Raw genomic sequence first — 19,491 nt, forward strand, 5'->3', positions numbered from 1 at the left:
TGTAGAATTTTTTTTTTTTTTTAACGTGAATTATTTTCTGTAGTCACATGTTGATTATGGCCATTCATCAGAAGTGTCCTCTTTCAAGAAACTTTTTCGACAAAGTGCTCTCATCGCAATCACTTTTGTTATGGTTTAGACCTTAATCTATGATCTGCTATCAAACCTTGTTTGTACTTTGCTGCAGTCATATTTTACTCCTCAGAGTTAGGAACTTATCACACTGAGCGATTGCTGGACGCTCTCCTCGCCGCACTCCCAGGTGCTGAACGGAGCCTTGCTTCATGGCTGTTTTTCCTCTGATTCACTCCAGATTAGATTACAAACAACCCACCTCTCACCAAACAGCTGCATTTCAGTCACAGATTTGACAGGAAGTCTTTAGCTCATGATAAATAGCACAACAGCCACAAACACGTGTATTGCATTCCTGTTAAATTTGATTTTTTTTTTTTTCTCTCTCTCTCTCTCTCTCTCTCTCTCTCTCTCTCTCTGTTTTTTTTTTTTTGCTACTTTTATAAATAATAGGGTAGCAGGGTTGAAAAACTTCAAGGTTCAAATTCAAATAACTGATATAAGAACCAAGGCTCAGTGTGTTGCAAACCACTTAGCCACGGCTCCAACGTAAAGTTTGTGTTTTAGATGCTAATATTGACGTCGGAGGCCTTCGAGGGGTAAAGTTGTCTTTTAGAGCCAAAGCTCTTGGCGGTCTGACAGGATTGAGGGAGGAAGAGTATGAAGGAAGAGCCGAGGAAGACAGCAGCGTGTTGATGAGGGTCGCACAGCGTTCGTACTGCAGGCTCTACTGTTTTTCATCTTTTCTCTTTCAGAGCAGCCTGATTTATGGTAATTATCCATATTTAGGATCATCTATCAACTGGTAGTTGCTAGGCAATGGGAGCAGCTGCTGTGTGTGTGTGTGTTTGGGCTGGTGAGTTTTCTGTCAGGTACTCGGCTCAGGTGATGGCCTAGTGGAGAGACTGTGCTCTGGGATTTAAAGAGACAAAAAAACACAATTCTTTCCTTCATCCTCGTTTTCACTCTTTCTCTCGCTCTCCGTTTTCTTCATAGCTCCCTCCGCATGGGGGTTCTGTGTCTGTTCTGACATTGTTGTGTCTCTGAGCACCAGGGTGGATGGCGTGTTATCTGTTTCTCGGCGAGGGCACGGCGTAAGGGAGGCGCAATATACGGGCGGCGTGTTTGGACTCCAAACCGTCAGGTTTAGCTCAGGATTAGTGAAGCTTTTGAACCTGCATGACCAAACGTAAGCGTGTTGGTTGTTTTTTTTTTTTTTTTTTTCTCAACTGAAAGAGTGGTTTCCCCCATAAAGGGCCAGATGGGGACGAGACTGCAGTGCTTAGGATATAATGGCCATTGTCTCACGGCTGGGCTGCTCCTCTATGACAACGGCAAAAGGTGATTTATTGACTGCGCCTGACGGCACGACGGCCCGCCAACCGCTACGACCAAACCTGGATTGGGTAAAAAAGACACAGAGAAAGCAAGAAATATATAGACACAGAAAAAAACACTGCAATGCAGGAACAAGCAGCAGGAGATTGAGGATAAACAAACAATATGAAATATTTGTGTTTATTTTACAGCTGAGGAGATTATTAGAGACAGCTGCATGGATGGGTGGAAAATCACTTATTGAAGTCATTATTGATTGCAACGCACATGCAGGGTTTTTCTTCTCCCCCCTCAGACACCAGGATCAAGCAGAACCCCTGGAAATCAGGCCTGTTATGTTCATTCTTCTCTGGTCTAACTGCTAGCGTAGCCCATCACCTTAGTTCATGCAAACTATAGGTTATCAACAACACATTTTAATTGTGTATGAATGAAATATATTTACAGTAAAACAAAATGTCTGTTTACAAACATTAATTTACCTCGATTACATTAATTTTCCAAGCCATTCAAATATTTGATTTGATATCTTCCTTAAATTCCATCTGAAACACACGTGTGTATCAGATGCGTGTCGCACGCAAGCACTCTATGAACAGCGCTAATTACAAGAAGGTAATTATTTGTGGAAGTATTCAGGTGAAGATTGAGGCACCTTCAATTACTCAGCAATCATGAGTGCTGTTTAATTAGCTAACATGCACTCGTTTAGCCTCTCCTTGTTTACTCGGCTCTCCGTAATTCACTGTGTGGAGCTCGCGCAATAACAACACGCAGCACAGCTGCTTCAGTCTGAACGTCTTGGGGTGATTCTTCACTTAGGGGAACTTTTCTGTTTAAAGGAATTTAAAGGGAAAAAAGAAAAAAGGATATATTAGAATAGCTTAACTTTTTTTGTTCATCTTTTGTGTTTGATTGCATCCTCCTTATTTTTGAGAATTAAAAAAATTTAATTTCATTATTTTTTTAACACTTTATTTAAATGAAAATGGTCAATGGTCTATGAGTAGCTGCATTAGGTGTCATTACCAAATTGGTTATTGTTTGAAAAATATAATTGAGAAAAATTCAAATTAAGATTAAGGTAGGCACTAGTTCTTCCGAACTGAAGACCCTTTTCATCTTGACAAATGTCCAGTAATAAAAGCTGAATTTTTTTTTTAACCAAAGATTTTTTCATTCAGTTCCCACATTTTGTTCGTTGCAAACATCTTAAGGAGAATCATTTTAAAAGTGTATTTTGTTTTATTGACAATTTTATCCAATAATGCACTTGGATTGCTTTCATTTTTTTTTCGCTATATCTCTGGCCTAGTGGAGGTGTTATAGTAGCATGTGTGCTAGTTTATGCTACCTACTTTTTCAGGCCATTGTAATTTCATTTTATCTTGAGTTAAGGGTCAAGTGTTAAATAAATAAACGTAAACTGCACATTCCTTTTCTGTTTCTCTTCCCTTTTTTTTTTTTTCCTTCAAGCAGCACAGCTATTCGTGTTATATTTAAGTAGCTAAGCGAACGTTAGCTTTGCACTTGCGCTTCCTCTCCTTAAAATAAGTCTGACCTCACCGTACTCTTGCAGGGTGTATTACCCAAGTAAAGTAAATTGCTGTTAATAATTCGTTAATTGAGCCCTTTCATTATTCAGCAAGCATTTTGATATCGCCGTTCAGCAGTCTTGGGGGATGACAGGCCGTGAGCGCCTTGTTGTGGTTTGTGCAACCGTGAGATGTCCATTCACAGGCTGTTCTGAATGAGGACGTAACGGCGGCTAAAGGAGACAGACCCCGTCTCACTCCCCCGGTGCTGCTGTCACCTCTGCTTTGCTCTTCCCTCCCTATTGTTTGAAGCTAATGTAAAATGCACTGTCTATATGACCCATTTTAGCAGCCCATTAGCATAATTTGGCTGTCGCATGGCCACCGAGTTAATGTACTTGCAAATGACAGGGAAAGTGTGTTATACGACCTTAGGGTTTTTAAAAATTAAATGACAAAGTAGGCCGCACTTTGCATAAGTATGGACTTGACATTGGAGTGTGTGTGTGCGCGTCTGTGTGTGTTAGCGAGTGAGTGAGTGATATTGTAGTGTGTCAGTGCAAGGTGAGGTGAAAGCGTTTACACAGTAGTATTTTAGTTTGTTCATCTACTCAACAAAACCGTTTTTTTTTTTTTTTTTTTTTTTTTTTTTATACATTGAAAGAGATACAGAAAGCCTTAGTTAAATTAGATTTTTTTCATTTTTAATGGTTAATGGGCTTATGAACACCTGTGATATTTTGAATATTTTAATGGCCAAGTATTCTAAAATATTTAAATTGTCATTAAAAATCATTAAATTGATCTACGATAGATAGAAAATAACTGTTAAAAAATTATTAAAAAATAGTAATTATCAGGGAATTTAATGTAATCTGAAGTAATAACTTTTAAGTCATTATATATCAAGAGTTGTCATCCATGCAAAATTATCAGACTATTTATTCATGTTTATTTTTCTTCCTCTCAGTTTCATGTAATTCTCAGTATTTTTAATGGAGCGGTCTGTTGCCCTACTTATATACCTCCATCCATACTCGTCCGGAAGTATCTAAAGCGAAAAGATGAATTTGGAGCGCAGAATGGAATGCCACACCAGTTCTTCAGGGGCCTGAAGCTATTCCGCCATATGGTGGCCTATTCCACACAGAGGATGGTGGGAGGGGGCTGGGCCAGCCTTTTACAAGAGATGCTTAAAGAGGCAAAGCAGATATTAATTCAGAGAGCCTACTCCAGAGTGTCCGCAGGAGCACAAATCACTGTCAGCGGATACGGAGAGGTGGGCAGGGTCCGTGTAAAACGCCCGTCTGCACTTCAAAGCCTTCTTTTGTTTAGTCTGTAATAAAGTTAGATGTGTCTCGCAGAGAAAAGGGACGAAAAAAGCCCGGAGACAGAGCACAAAGGAAGTCCTCAAAGAGGACGATTGTGTGGAAGATGGTGAAAAATGTGAAGGCTTTTCTCCTCTTGTAGGTTCACATTGGGCTAGAGAGAGAGAGAGAAGGTGGGGGTCAGATCTACAAGCCAAACCCCCCCTCAGAAACCTGTCCATCTCCACGGTGCCCTTATTACTTTGAACAGCAGCCATCAATCAACGTGTGTCCACAGAATAGAAACAACGATCATTATTCACAGTTCTGAATAAATGGAATGAAGAAAGTGAGTGCAAAAAAGGGTTTACAGGCAGGGTCCAAAATTAACACTTGCCAAGTGATAAATGGGAGTAAGAATTTGCATTGAAGATGAATTAAAACAAAGTTACTTGCGTGGAACTGCAACATAATACATGGTTTAAATTGAATTGTAAGAATGATAGTCTGACCCTGAAAAAGTGACGTGAGTGATTTAAGTCCCAAACCAATGAAAACATCTGTCGTGACCTTTTACCTCAGTTAATGTTTTACTATTCGAAGTCTAAATGCCTAAAAAGTTTTACTGTGTTGAATAATTTCTGCATTATGCCCCCATATGATAATATTTTAAACATATATGAGGTGCAAGTTATGTAATGACCTGCATAGTTTCACTCATATGCAAGAGAAAACACTATACCCTATTCTAGTAAATATATATAATATGCCGTTTTATCACTGGTAAGATTTGTATATTATTTATCTCAGTTTACTTTTTTCAATTTACATCACATTAACGACATGTTCAACTTGTCTGAGAAACCGCCAAAGATTGTTACACAGCATATTGTCTACTGTTTACTTTGGTAAACTGATTTTTTTTTTTTTTTTTTTTTCCACCCAGTAGTCGATATGTTGTAACACACACACTTTGCATTCATTTCTAGAAACTGCAGTTTCCGTTGCCAGTTCCACAGACAGCCCTGCCAGATTGCAGCAGGCCATAAGTGGACTGGGGCAGACAGCATCATGCTACCGAAGCCTTGTTTTAACTGCCCTGGAAAAAGGGGAGCAGGAGGGAGAGAGAGAGAGAGAGAGAGCGAGAGAGAGAGAGATTGCTGCATTCTCACTGACATGCAGAGCATTACCATAATTGGCTTTTCTACATGATAGGACAGAGGAAATAATAATGTCATTTTATTTACAGCCTTCAGTGTCCTGCCCCCCCTCCCCCTCCTCCTTTTCTCTTTCTCTCTCCATCTCTCTCTCTGTCTGCCTTCAGCGTGCTGCGTAGGTCAAAAGACATGGTTTGATCAGCCCTGTCCAAAGGCATCAAAGTTGAGTGGCATGTAATGGAGACCCAGTGACAAACCACATCGGCCAGCCAAATAAGACTTGCCAGTTTTCCCATTAAAATGTCGGGTAAACGGCGCGGCTTTCCTCTGCACACTCCAAAACCACTCTGACCGGCTAAATCAGCCGACTGAGGGAAGGCAGAATTGGACATTAGTAGTGCAAATGACTGTAGTGATTGCCCCCTCTCCTCCTCGATAAAATAAATAAATAAGGAGGAGGAGGCGGGGGAGAGAGGGAGGCGACGGTGGGCCGCACAGTGACAGTCGAGGAAGGAGAGGCCATTGGCATCTGCGCTCTGTCCGCGAGAATTCTCGTTCCCCTCTTCAAGTTTGAACACTTAGGCCTGACACTTCTCAAGTGCACCAGCCAGCCCAATCAGACAGACCTGGTTTTGTCCGGCGGACTGCTTGGAAGCGGCATAAAGAATGGATTTTTGAAGAACAGCAGATGTTTTTGGCCGCCAAAATCAGTCTGTTCCAAAACATAGCAAGCTGCTTCTGTAGCCAGCACAGTTTTTAAAAGCAGCTTCACAATAATAAACAGGAAAATAAGAGAATCAATAATGCAGACGTCATCAAATACAAGACATTCAATTTCTGCTGTAAAGCAGCTCTAAAAAGAGAGTAGTGTTATTATTCAGTTCAGGACAGTTCGGTTCAATAACTGTAAAGTTCATCAATTATGAAACGAGTACAATTGAACTATAAGCAGCTCAACAGAAACCAATAGTGTCGTTATTCTGCTCGAGTTCAAAGTTGATTCAATTTAATGTGTTTGTTGCAAAATTCTTCAAATATGAAAGTTGATTCAAGCAGCTCTGCAGAAGTTTGATCATTCAGCTCAATTCGGTTCAAGTGTGGTTCTCAGAAATAGAACTCGATGGAAAAAAAACATGGGAGAAACCAGGCTCAGTCTGGTGGCCAGTTCTCATTTAGTAGTTAGAATTGTGCTCTGGGGCGCATCTGGGAAATGTGGCTTCGAATCTAGTCTGAGTCTCATTTCCTGTTATTTCAACTCTAAAAAAAATAATACATAGAGGTGTAATCTGAATTTTCAGAGTTTTGCTTGCAGAAACAATTCAATCTCGTCTAGAGTCACGGCTTGCTAATTCTCTGCTGTTTGTTGGGCAACTGTATGCGAATCTCAACGCTCGAGTGCTTGTATGTGGGTGGTGTTTCTAAGAGCTGGCACTGGCTGTGTTTGTATGTGTGGTGTCATGGGTGTCTATAGCAAGAAGGTTCACTCTGCGGCTGATCTTTGTTGGCTGAGACTGTGAGCTCTGCTCGTGTGAGTATGTGTGTGTATGTCCTGCTCATGTCCCGTTGCTGTGTCACCTGTCTAAAATCAGTGAGATCTCAGCAGCCACAGTGACAGCTCCACTCTGGACACAGATGGCCACGCTTTCCTGCACAACACGCATACACGCACACACAACTCACATCTCGCACACCTCATACATGCACACAAGCACAAGGCCCTGGTGCTCTGGCTGATCATTTTAGATGTTGGTGGGCACTCAAGAACATACACACCTTTGTTCTTGTCTCTCCATATTGGTGTGTTGTGTTTGAAAGAACACACGCAAGCACATGGGTGTAAGAGCGATCTTAAAATTGTTTGGGGTGGAAGGGTGCACATTCTAAATATTATCAGCCTGGCTTATGAATATTAATTAAATGGGGCCATTGTCGTAGTTTTAAATGATTTGCAGAAACAGAGCAGGTGTCTCAACTTACTTTTAGATTAGAATATATATATATATATATATATATATATATATATATAATATATATATAATATATATAAAAATATATATATAAAAATAAAATATTAGTGCTGTCAAAATTAGCACGTTAACGCATGCAATGCATCATCGTTTTTTTCCCGTCATAATTTGGCTAGCATTATATTATATGATCACGCTCTTATTCACACAAATGCTTTTAAACCATTTTAGCACCACAAGACTGAGAACGGCCTGTGTGACACACACACAACTTGTGTGCACAGAAAGATGCGCTCCAGTATCGATTTCTCTTTCGCACTTGAACAAACAATACTGCACAAAATTATGCCAAAATGCCCGTTTTGTCGAGTATCTTCATAAGAGCGGTCTTAAATAAGTTAAATAACATCTTAAATGATCTGATGAGTTGTGAGAAAATGAGATACGCGTCAGATCTGCATCATGTTCGGCAGCTGCAGCTCTTAAAGTCACAGCAGCTTAATAAATCAGTTGCTGTGATGTCTGTCATTGGTGTTAATCAAGGAACAAAAGTAACAGAGAAACTTGGAACTTTAATAAGGATTAATCTAAATTTATAATTTATGCTGTGAAGACTGCAAAGTTTCTGATAACTTTATTAATTTCTGTATATTTCCTACCTGTTAGACCGGTAGGAAGACCACAGGTAAACATGGCATTTATTATAATGGGTTTATGTGAATTTTAAGTTCTCTTAAATTATAAGTAATTTAGCCTAATAAATGTTGAAATTGATAGCTTTTAGTTATACTGTAATGTTGAATGTCTATAATTAAAGTTTAAAAAAAAAAAATCAATTTCATAGAGACATCATTACCAGTTTTAATATCAGTGAAACTGGCCTTCATTCATAAAAAGATGTCATTAAACAAATATTATGTCTTTAAGTTGTTTCTACATTAATTTGGAGAGTAACTGAAATTATTACAATATAAAAATATTAAATTCCAATGTTTTCGAAGAGAAATGTGCGATTAATTTTTTTTTTTTTTTTTTAATTGATTGACAGCACTGTGTGTGTGTGTGTGTGTGTGTGTGTGTGTGTGTGTGTCTTATTCAGACATTTTTTATATTTTTGATATATTTTTACTAGTGGGTGCAGGACACTATAGTTCATTTATGGAAGTGAAGATGGCAAAATAAAGTAAACTGTGACATAATATACCCAAAAATTCTTCATACCGTGGACTACCAGTAAAACTGATAAAAATTTGGAACCAAAAATTTAGACACTTTGACCTGAACATGTTTTGCTTAAGTGTTATCTGACATAATTAAGATTAATTTGTTCTGACACAGTTTAACTCTGAGATCTATGTTTTGTGAATTTGTCATATTTTATTATCATTTTTTAAACTAAAGTGAATAAACTATATTAATGAATGAAATGTTCAAGGTGTCTGAATAAATTTTGGTTTGACTGTGTGTGTGTGTGTCTATCTATATCTATCTATCTATCTATCTATCTATCTATATATATAGATATAGATATAGATATAGATATAGATATATAGATATAGATATAGATATAGATATATAGATATACATATATACATTATCTATATCTATATCTATATATGTATGTATATGTGACACACACACACAGTCAAACCAATGATCATTTAAGATTAATCTAAATAATTGTATATATATATATATATATATATAATTCATTTACAATTATTTAGATATAAATACATGTCTATTTGTAGACACGTGTAAATACAAGATCAACATTTGTTGAAAGAGTTTCAGGCCTTGTTTTGTATGGTATCCGTGGAAAGTGCCGGCTTCACTCAGTAAATCAAACTCTTTCTCATTCTCCTCCGCATCAAAAGCATCTTCTTTTTATAGCAACTATTGATTCGCTTAATTGTGTGTATTCTTAACAACTTATCTGTGTCGTTTTCTCCCGACAGTACAATGCAGGCTTATTTTTGACTGACAAACACAACAAGCCCCTCCCCCCCTCCTCTCCTCTTAATCCCTCTCTTATTGTTCAGCGTGATGTTTAAAAGCAGGCCCCCGATAAGAGATGTCAGCAGTCAAACTTCTGATTGGGTTATTAAGTGTGAGCTGTCGTTGCCGTCGTCTGGCGGGTTCCTTTTTTTTTTGACGCAGATGGCAAAAAATTGCCAAGTCGTGTTTGACGGCTTGATGTGAGGACAGTGACATGCCAGCGCGCATGCCTGTCAGATGCCACGCGGTGTCAGGGGCTGAGAAGACGCGCTCGATTTAGTGTCAGGTTCTGCCCATCTCTTTGCGAAAAAAGCCCTCTCGTTCTGGCTTTCTTCTTCGCCCCCCATCTCACTTTTCTCTCTCTCTCTCGGCCCCTCTATCACTCTCTCTGTAATTACAGCAAAGATGAAAAACTTCTCTCTTTGTTTTAACGTGATAAGCTGTCTTAAATGCTGCAGTGACTTGAGGGAATTATCAGGGCTTCAATCCACTGAACCGTGTTGCGGCGTGAACATTTCTTTTAAAGCGATATTTGGATAAGTGATTTATTTGACAGTTCGTAATGTTTATTTCACAAAATCCTTTTCGCTTTACGCCGCCTACTTGATTTCTCAGAGGAATTGACGGATTGAAATCCGTCGGAGAGCTTGAGGTGGAATCAGTGATTCCTCCGGATCAGAAGGCGTCCTTTAAGAAAATCCGAGTAACGGGAACGCCACATACTCCACATTCCCAGCTGTTCACGCCCCTACAGCTTCCTCCACGCAGCTGTAAATGGCACCTTACAAACATCAGGTACGGAGTCCGTTCTGATTACGTGTGCTCAGCTGCACGCCGTTTGAAGCTGACAGCACATCTGCTTCAACCACTGAGACGGATCTTGGCATCTCGGACAGACATCTCCTGGTGGCTCGCTGAGATAAAGGAACAACTCTTCAAGCGCTGCCTGTCTCTTTTTCTTCTCTTTACTCCCATCTCCTCTACTGCTCCCCTCTTTTCCTGCTCTGTCTCTTCCCATTGCCTTCACAGTTGTGCAGGCTGTTGTTGTGGCTTTTCTTCTCGTGTTGTGTTCAAAATGGCTGATAGTAACAATACCGCTCTCAAAGCGAACAGGAGCCTTTTTTTATAGCTGGACATGCTGTGAAGATGCATGCACACACACACACACGCGCACACACAAGCACGCTAGAAAGAGGTACTTTGATGTGTTTCGATGACGGAGAGCTCATTTTGTTTATCTCCCACTGCAGATCGAAACCAGCTGATGAAACAGGAATTTAATCCTACCGCTCCTCATTAAGCACTTGGTCTCATGGACCTTTATTCTCTTTTCATTAAGCGAATTAAACGAGTAGCATTCTGTCTCTCCCTCTCTCTCTCCCTCTTTTTGTCTTGCAGCTGTGGGTGCCGACAGTGGGCTATCACTCCGTTTTTTTTTCTGTCATAGCTCTGTCGGCACACAATAGAGTGAAGGAGCTTTTTGTGGCTGAAACATGAAACCTTACATTTGTGAACATTATTGTTCTGTTCCTTTCCCCCATGTAATACATCTGACAGTACATCTTATTACCACACATTTAGCTGAGGAAAATAAGCATTTTCTAGTGTGTGGCGTAGGCAACATTTTTCAGTATCCTCTTTTTACCTTGAGAAATAAATGTGCACTTAGCAGTAATACGCAGAGCAAAAAAGAGCCGTGTTTTCACAAATAAGCATGAATGTGTATTTCTGAAACACGCACTCATGGCCTGATGCTGTTTTCGCTAAAAATCAATGCATTAACTGGTTCTTATCAATCCCCTGGGACTTTTTTGGTCAAAATATCAACAAGGGAGGAAGACATCCATGCCCATGTTTGGAGACCAGGGTGGCTGATATAGTACTGATATACATATAAAGCAATTTCAAATCAACATGAAATCGAAAATGACACTATTTGCGTTCTTAAAAGGATGGTTTACCCAAAAATGACAATTCTTTCATCATTTACTCAACGTCATGTTGTTCCAGACCTATGAGACTTACACAAAAGAAGATATTTTGAAGAATGAGAATTGTTGTCCAAATAATGAAAGTCAGTGGGCTCCAAAACAAAGCTGGACCATTTTCATTGCATGGGCGAAGAAAAAAAAAAAAGGAATTTTCAAAATATCATCTTTTGTGTTCTGCAACAAAGTCATACAGGTTTGGAGAAACATGATGGTAAGAAATTGAGTAGATGATTTTAAAGATTTTTCATTTTTGGATGAGCTATCTTTTTAATCCACATTTTAACCTTGCATCCCTATTTAGCATTAACCAAGCAGTTATTTGGGCATTGTTTTTTGCTTCTTAACCTAGAACATAAATTGGACTCAAAATTGCAAAAATTAAACATTCATTTGCAAACAAAAAATCTTGACAAATTTGGAACGGATACAAAAACAAATCCTGCTAATCACCCAAGCAGACATGGTTATCGGTCAATGCTAAAATATTGTTGAAATATATCTATCACTAGAAGAAAGGTGCACTAAAGTTGGTTATGTATCCTCTTGTCTTTTATCTCACTCTCTATTTTTCTCCTGTGGCTGCACACACTCTTGACTCCCTGAGAGTTAGTACAGCATGGACCATGACAACATGACATGCCATTTCCACTTGCATTTTAGCATGACTCGCTGCGAGAACTTCCATCGCCTCTGCCAACAGCATTGAGGCAAGCTGCACCCCGCGCTGCATCCCTGGCAATAACTCAGACGCAATCTCACACTCAGAGGAGTCTAGCTTGGCTAGTGCATGAGAGAACTGGATCAATGTCACACACAGTCTGTGCCCTCTAACTACAGGGAAAAGGAGGACAAGAAAGAGCAAGAGAGAGTAGTCTATATATGGTGTAATTTTATTGTAAACAAAGGGGTGGGGAGTTGGGGTAATTTTGCAGTATTGGTTGTAAATGGATGCATATTTTTAAAATTTTGAAATATCTTTTGCTTTTATTACATTTATAATGGTATACAGTTTTTAATCCATACATAATTCCATGACATTACCATGTTTCTTTTTAGTATGTTTATCTGTTTTAAAGATTTAATTTTTTTCTAGATATCTTTTTTTCTTTTTCTTTAGAGGACTCTCCTCTGCCCTCTTTACCCTTGCTGAGCTGTTACACAGGATAGCTTTGTTAGTCTCAGCAGTGAAGGGGGCTATCTATCATAGTCAAGATATGGATGTTTGCCACTTTATAATTGCAAACCTGTGTCCTCTGCCAGGACTATTGACAAAAAAATCTCTTTAGGATCATTATGTAGGCTTGCGCACACACACACACATGCAATGATACATTTTCCCACACCTATTTTGTTTGAAGCAACAAAAATGTTTAAAAGTGAATTTACTTATTCAACGATCCATGTTAAAGATGCACATTTTGGGGGCTCTTGTCTCATCTCTTTTTTTCCCCTCTGTTTTGTTTTCTCAGCCTATGTGCCGGAGGACGAGCTTAAGGCAGCTAAGATCGATGAGGAGCACCTGCAGGACGACGGGCTCTCCTTAGACGGTCAGGACGCAGAGTACCTGTGCAACGAAGAAGACGATGGGCGTGAACAGCTGAGCTACCAGAATTCTCCACTCAGCAATGGCACCAACCCAGACGCTGGGTACGGCTCACCCCTCAGCGACACCAGCGATCACCTGGCTGACTTCAAAAGCACCTCCTCCAAGGAGGGCCAGGATAAAGAGGAGGTTGAAGACATGGAGACAGATGCCGGACTATCATTGCAGGACAGCCTGGCGCAGATGAAAGCCGTCTATGCAAACCTGATTTCAGATGCTTCCTGGTCGAGTATCACAAAGGACATTATGAAAAGCAAGCAGGTTAGTGCCAGTAGCACTAACAGTACTCCAAGCAGCCACAAGGGGAACAACAGCGTTGTGAACAGCCATGCAAGTAATATTACAAGCAGTGGAGCTAGCAGCAGCAGCAATGCTAGCGCTAGCACAAAGACAAATGTGACGCCGAGCAGCAATTCGACAAAAGCCACCACATTAAACAATGCCAACAATGGAAACATCAATGGTGCTAACAGTGGGGGTGTTGCATATGACTGGCACCAAGCAGCACTTGCTAAAACCTTACAGCATACGCCCTACCACCTCATGCCTGAACCAAGTCTCTTCAGCACAGTGCAGCTGTACCGGCAAAACAATAAGCTGTATGGGCCTGTGTTTACGGGTGCCAGCAAGTTCAGATGCAAGGACTGTAGTGCAGCCTACGACACGCTTGTAGGTCTCACGGTGCACATGAACGAAACGGGCCATTACCGTGATGATAACAAGGACAAGGAGGAGGACAGGGGCAAGAAATGGTCCAAGCCACGGAAGCGATCCTTAATGGAGATGGAGGGCAAAGAAGATGCTCAGAAAGTCCTGAAATGCATGTATTGTGGCCACTCATTTGAATCCCTACAGGACTTGAGTGTCCACATGATCAAAACTAAACACTACCAGAAAGTGCCTCTCAAAGAACCAATGCCAGCTCTTGCCTCAAAGCTGGTGCCCTCCACCAAAAAGCGAGCGTTCCAAGACCTGATGTCTCCTTGCTCACCTGAGTCAATCTCCAGCACCCCTGGCATTCCATTGGCAGAGACTGCACCCACCAAAGATCAGAAGATTTCCAACCCATATGTCACGGCTAATAACCGTTATGGCTACCAAAATGGTGCAAGTTATACCTGGCAGTTTGAGGCCCGAAAAGCTCAAATTCTTAAGTGTATGGAGTGCGGGAGTTCCCATGACACCTTGCAGCAGTTGACAGCCCATATGATGGTGACTGGACATTTTCTCAAAGTCACAAACTCCGCCTCTAAAAAGGGAAAGCAATTAGTGTTTGACCCTGTGGTGGAAGAGAAAATCCAATCCATTCCTCTTCCGCCTACAACAACACGTTTACCAGCTCCCACTATCAAGTCACAACCTGATTCACCAATACACCCATCCAACATGGATGAAAGAAAGGAGCTGGAGGAGGAGAAATTGGAGGAACCTGAGGAGAAAAAAATTAAGCAAGAGAAAGAGGATCCTGTTGAGAAGGTGGAAAAAACGGACAAACCCAGCCATTACAAATATCTAAGAGAAGAGGATCTTGAAGAGTCTCCTAAAGGTGGACTAGATATTCTCAAATCATTAGAAAATACAGTCTCCAGTGCAATCAGTAAGGCTCAGACTGGTACGCCCACTTGGGGTGGATATCCCAGCATTCATGCCGCTTACCAGCTCCAAGGTTCTGTGAAACCATCTATACCTGCTGTCCAGAGTGTCCAGATTCAACCAACATTCAACGCCAGCAGCTTGAAATCTTTGACCTCTGACTCCAGCACTCTGATCCATTCTCCAAGCAGCCCATCTCCACCTCCAAACCATAAAAGCAATGTTCTAGCAATGGAAGAGTTAGTGGAGAAAGTAACAGGAAAAATCCCTTCAAAGAAAGACAGGGATGAAAAATCAACTGAACGTGTTTCCAAACATCTCACTGCTGAATTACCCTCTCCTGTCCTCAAAGACCGAAAGGACCTGCCAAGACCAGGAGATCTTAGCAAGCCAACAAAGAATGGAATGGTAGATAAAGACCTAGACCACATTCCGGTTCGGGAAGGAGAATACAAGGAAAGCCATGCAGATAATCCTGTAAAGAACGGAACGGATGTCCACAAAACACAAGTCAGCAATGGTTGCGATAATTTAGGAATCATCACTGACCACTCACCAGAGCAGCCTTTAGTCAACCCTCTCAGTGCATTGCAGTCTATCATGAACACTCATTTGGGTAAGGCCTCCAAAACAGTCAGTCCACTCCTGGACCCACTAGCAATGCTGTACAAGATCAGCAACAACATGATGGAAAAGCCCATGTACAATCCCGCTCAGGTCAAGCAAGTCGAGTCCATCAACAGATATTATGACAATGACGACGATCAGCCCATGGACTTGACGAAGTCCAAAAGTGGCAATGGGCCCATAAACAATTGTTCATCCACTGTTATCAGCAACAGCAGCATCACAAACAGCACCCGACCCATCTTGTCAACGTTGTCTGAATCAGTCTCATCTCCTCTTCGAGAGAATGCCCTAATGGACATCTCTGACATGGTGAAGAACCTCACAGGTCGCCTGACGCCAAAGTCATCAACCCCTTCCTCTATATCCGAAAAGTCAGATGCAGATGGCTGTGCTTTTGAGGATGGGCTGGAGGATCTTTCACCCGTTCAGAAGAGGAAAGGCAGGCAATCAAACTGGAACCCTCAGCATCTGTTGATTCTTCAGGCTCAGTTTGCGTCCAGCCTTCGAGAAACCCCTGACGGAAAGTACATCATTACAGACCTAGGTCCTCAGGAGCGTGTACATATTTGTAAGTTTACAGGTCTCTCCATGACCACCATCTCCCACTGGTTGGCAAACGTCAAGTACCAACTCAGGCGGACAGGTGGAACCAAGTTTCTGAAGAACATAGACTCGGGCCAGCCACTGTTCCTGTGTAGTGATTGTGCCTCCCAGTTCAGAACTCCCTCCACATACATTAACCACTTAGAGTCCCACTTGGGCTTTAGCTTGAAAGACCTCTCAAAGTTATCAATAGACCTCATAAGAGACCAGCAAGCAGTCACAAAAATGATCACAGACAAGACATTCAGTGCCCTTGGCTTGACTGATGAGGACTCTAATTCCATATTTCAGTGCAAACTGTGCAATAGGACTTTTGTCAGCAAGCACGCAGTGAAACTGCACCTCAGCAAAACGCATGGAAAGTCACCGGAGGACCATCTGATCTTTGTTACTGAGCTGGAAAAGTTAGAAAAAGCCTAAGGAAAGCAGGCTGGTGGCAGTGAAGTGACTGGATTGAGAATCATTGCACTACATCACTGTACTGCACTGCGCCTGAACTGAGCCTTCAAAATCAGTCCAACTTCTGTCGTGAAACTGCCTGATTGGACCATGATCTGTTTCGTTGTTTTTTTTTTTTCTTCCCTCGTTTTTTCAGTCTCTTGATTTCTTTCTTGCTTTGTACTGTATTTATCTGATATGTGTCGGTTATGTGCATGTTTTTTTCTTTTTATTTTCTCTCTGAGTGACTTCATATTCAAACAGAATTTACAATTTGTACTCTGTTGAATTGGAAATGAAACAAACATGGTATCCATGGGCATGGTCTAAAAGAAAATGGCAAAAGAACTTCTGAATAGAATGAGTTGCATTGTACACTTACTATACATCAAAAGACTGACTTCATTAAAGCACTCTGTAGTGTTGAATGTTATGAGAATATGTATAAAATGAGACAGAGCTATTTTGTTAATTTGAGCTCAGATTTTCAAATATTGGCTTGACATAAATCAAACTGCAACCCTTTGAAGTGAAAACAATGAATTGTAGATTTTGTTGAGTCTTCTAAACCTTGAAGGATATTGAAGATTTTGACAGGCTGCCTATGATTATACACTTTGGTTTTTCAAAGGCATTTCTTTGTTTTTAATAATCATTGTTTTGTTTTGTTAAGTATCATTTTATACAGTAGCAATTTGAAACGTATGCTTTGGTACCACTATTTCTCTTTCTATGGTTTTGCTTTGGTTTCAACCTGTAAAGACTTAATTGAAATCTTATATACAGCACATATATTTAAATGATCAGCGAAGATGTGTAAATTTCCATCATCATATCTTGCCAATTGCCGCAGCTCAACATTGTTTGTATGGTGTGCATTCTTTTATATTGTCATTTTATATATAGTAAACAAAAAGGAAATAATATGTACAGAGATGTATATGCAGTATATGTGCTGTAGAACCACGATTCATCCTTTAGTTGAACTAAGTTCTCTGATGTGGTAAACACGAAATTGACTGAAGGAGTTGCATCGCTGTTGATGCACGGCGTATGAGAGTGAACCAAGCAATGCAAAACATGAAATACAGTACATTTCAATGTTTTATCATGCCATTGTGAAAAGTCCCATCAATTCCCTTAATTAAAAAAAAAAAAAAAATGTTTTTGTCCCTTAATTGTAAAATAAAAACTGAAGCATTTCTTGATTAATGCGGTTCTCCATTTGGTCATTCATGTGTTTTTCTCTTTTCCTACAATCAGCAATTCACTTGAAATTAAGTCCACCTTGTGGACTTCATCTTAGCTTCCTTCAGAGTCGAAATATTCTGAAGTTCATTGTCCGTGTTTGCTTTTGTGATTGTTTGAATGCAGCACCTTTTCTTGCTGTATGTAAATGAGAGATGTTTCCAGACACAAAACCTGCCAGTAAACAGGAAACTCTCTCGCTGGAGCCAAAACTGGCAAAAAAACTTGGATTTAACGCTTTTCCGTAAAGCCTGTATATCTGGCTTCTCAGGACCGATTCTGTAGCATTGATCCAGCTCTACCTCTTTTTTTTTCGTTGGATCTTAGTGCAGTCCCTGTACGTATTCTATGTAAATTACAGCAATCATGACAACTGCGACATTGTGAGTACCTGCAGAGCAGAGTGAAACATCGGCAGATAGACGCAGTTTAAGCAGATTTGCATATTTTTTTCCCCTCTCTCCTGTTCTCGCAAGCACTCTCCAAGCATTTCACGGGGTTTTCAGACTTAGAAATAAATGCCCAATTTCTAGTGGGAATCAAAGATTTACTCTTTTCAGCTCAATTACTGAGTGATTATACGTGTGGACACAGGGGGCTTGAGGGGAAAGGAAACAAGAAGGGGAAAGGACTGAAATATGCAGTGTTTGCACAATAATCTCAATCTCCATTTGAAGCCGCTTTAGGGAGTTGCAGTATCAAACCCCTTGTTAGTTGCCCTATTTGAGAGTATCCTCTCACTCAAATTGGCATGTTTTGATTTCCCAGTGGTCCCATACTGAATATTCTGAGCCTCCATCTGCTAGTTTTGCTTTCCTCAATTACTGTAATTCTTTTTCATTTTCATTCGGAAGGCAGCATATCTGTGCAAACGATCAAAAATATTAAGCCGTATAAATCCAAAAGTAACCAACTACTTTTGCATAAATAGTCAAATTTGTCATCCAGAGAATTATTTTTACACGTGAAGGAAGCAAGTTTAGGCTTTGAATATGTTCTGGAGTAGATTTACAACTATTAATTCATTCAAGTCATGGTTTTGGTGGAACTTTTCCACATGTTGGAATATACTCAATATAATAACCTGAAAGCATTATTGTTATTGAAATCAAACCTTTTGAGTATGGAACAGATTTAAGTGTATTATAAAATTAAGCCTTCCATTTCCTTCCACATCTGGGGTCCCGACGCACATGAAGATAAAGCGGTCGTGCCAGGTCTCTCTCAAAGAAGTGACTTGCTGCCTATGCGCAGATTTCGCATGCTATGAGAAAACAAAAGGTTTCAAAGCGTACATTTGTGTCTTAAAGCTCCGGAAAACACAAAGGTGAGACAATGTTGAAGACGGAACGTAAACACTGAGGTTTTGAATGCCCTGCAACTTTGTGTGTAAGGCAGAAACATTTTTAGCAGTAAACAAGCATGTTTCATCTGTCCGCACATGTCGCTGGCAAGTACATTCTTCCTTTAAACATTAATCATGATAGCAATACATTTCTGTTTGTGAAAGAATGCATTTAGAATGAAATTCTTAAGTCCATTGACAATGGTGATGATTGATTGATTGATTAATCAAACAAATAGCTTAGACATCAAAACAGATCTCCACTTTCGCTTACCTGTCTAAAATACTAAGATGTTTCAGGACAGGACGAAGGGTTGAAGGAAAGCAGAATTTTGAATAAGTCTTTGCACGTCAAACATCAGTGTCATTACTGATGCAACTCATCACTGTGAATTCATCAGCTTAACCTTCTCTCATGTTTTATTATTCACTTCAAGCAAACAGGAAATAAATAATCTCAGTCTGTTTCTTTGCTGCTCAATCTCACAGACAGACGGTGAAGCATAAATATGATGCCACACAAAAGAATTCATTGATAGCAGGACCATGATGAATTTAAACTGGTTACAATTTGTCATTTTCAAAAGGCAAAGCTGTGAGACCTCATCGCAATTTAAAAGTTCCCTATCAAATTGCACACTTTCTCCTGAGAGGAATATGATT

The 19,491-nt window shown here is 40.2% G+C and overlaps 1 protein-coding gene across 2 annotated transcripts in view; it reads left to right on the top strand.

Moving 5' to 3' along the window:
• tshz1 (teashirt zinc finger homeobox 1) overlaps positions 1 to 17,447 on the top strand; it is a 38,141-nt gene extending 20,694 nt beyond the window's left edge. For both annotated transcript variants that reach the window (XM_051873215.1, XM_051873216.1), the window contains one exon: positions 12,838 to 17,447. In XM_051873215.1, coding sequence (XP_051729175.1) covers positions 12,838 to 16,217 — 3,380 coding nt within the window. In that variant the 3' untranslated portion in view covers positions 16,218 to 17,447. The remainder of the gene's footprint in view (positions 1 to 12,837) is intronic.
• The last annotated feature ends 2,044 nt before the right edge of the window (positions 17,448 to 19,491 follow it).

This window comes from Ctenopharyngodon idella, chromosome 19 (genome assembly GCF_019924925.1).
Source record: "Ctenopharyngodon idella isolate HZGC_01 chromosome 19, HZGC01, whole genome shotgun sequence".
Classification (NCBI taxonomy): Eukaryota; Metazoa; Chordata; class Actinopteri; order Cypriniformes; family Xenocyprididae; genus Ctenopharyngodon; species Ctenopharyngodon idella.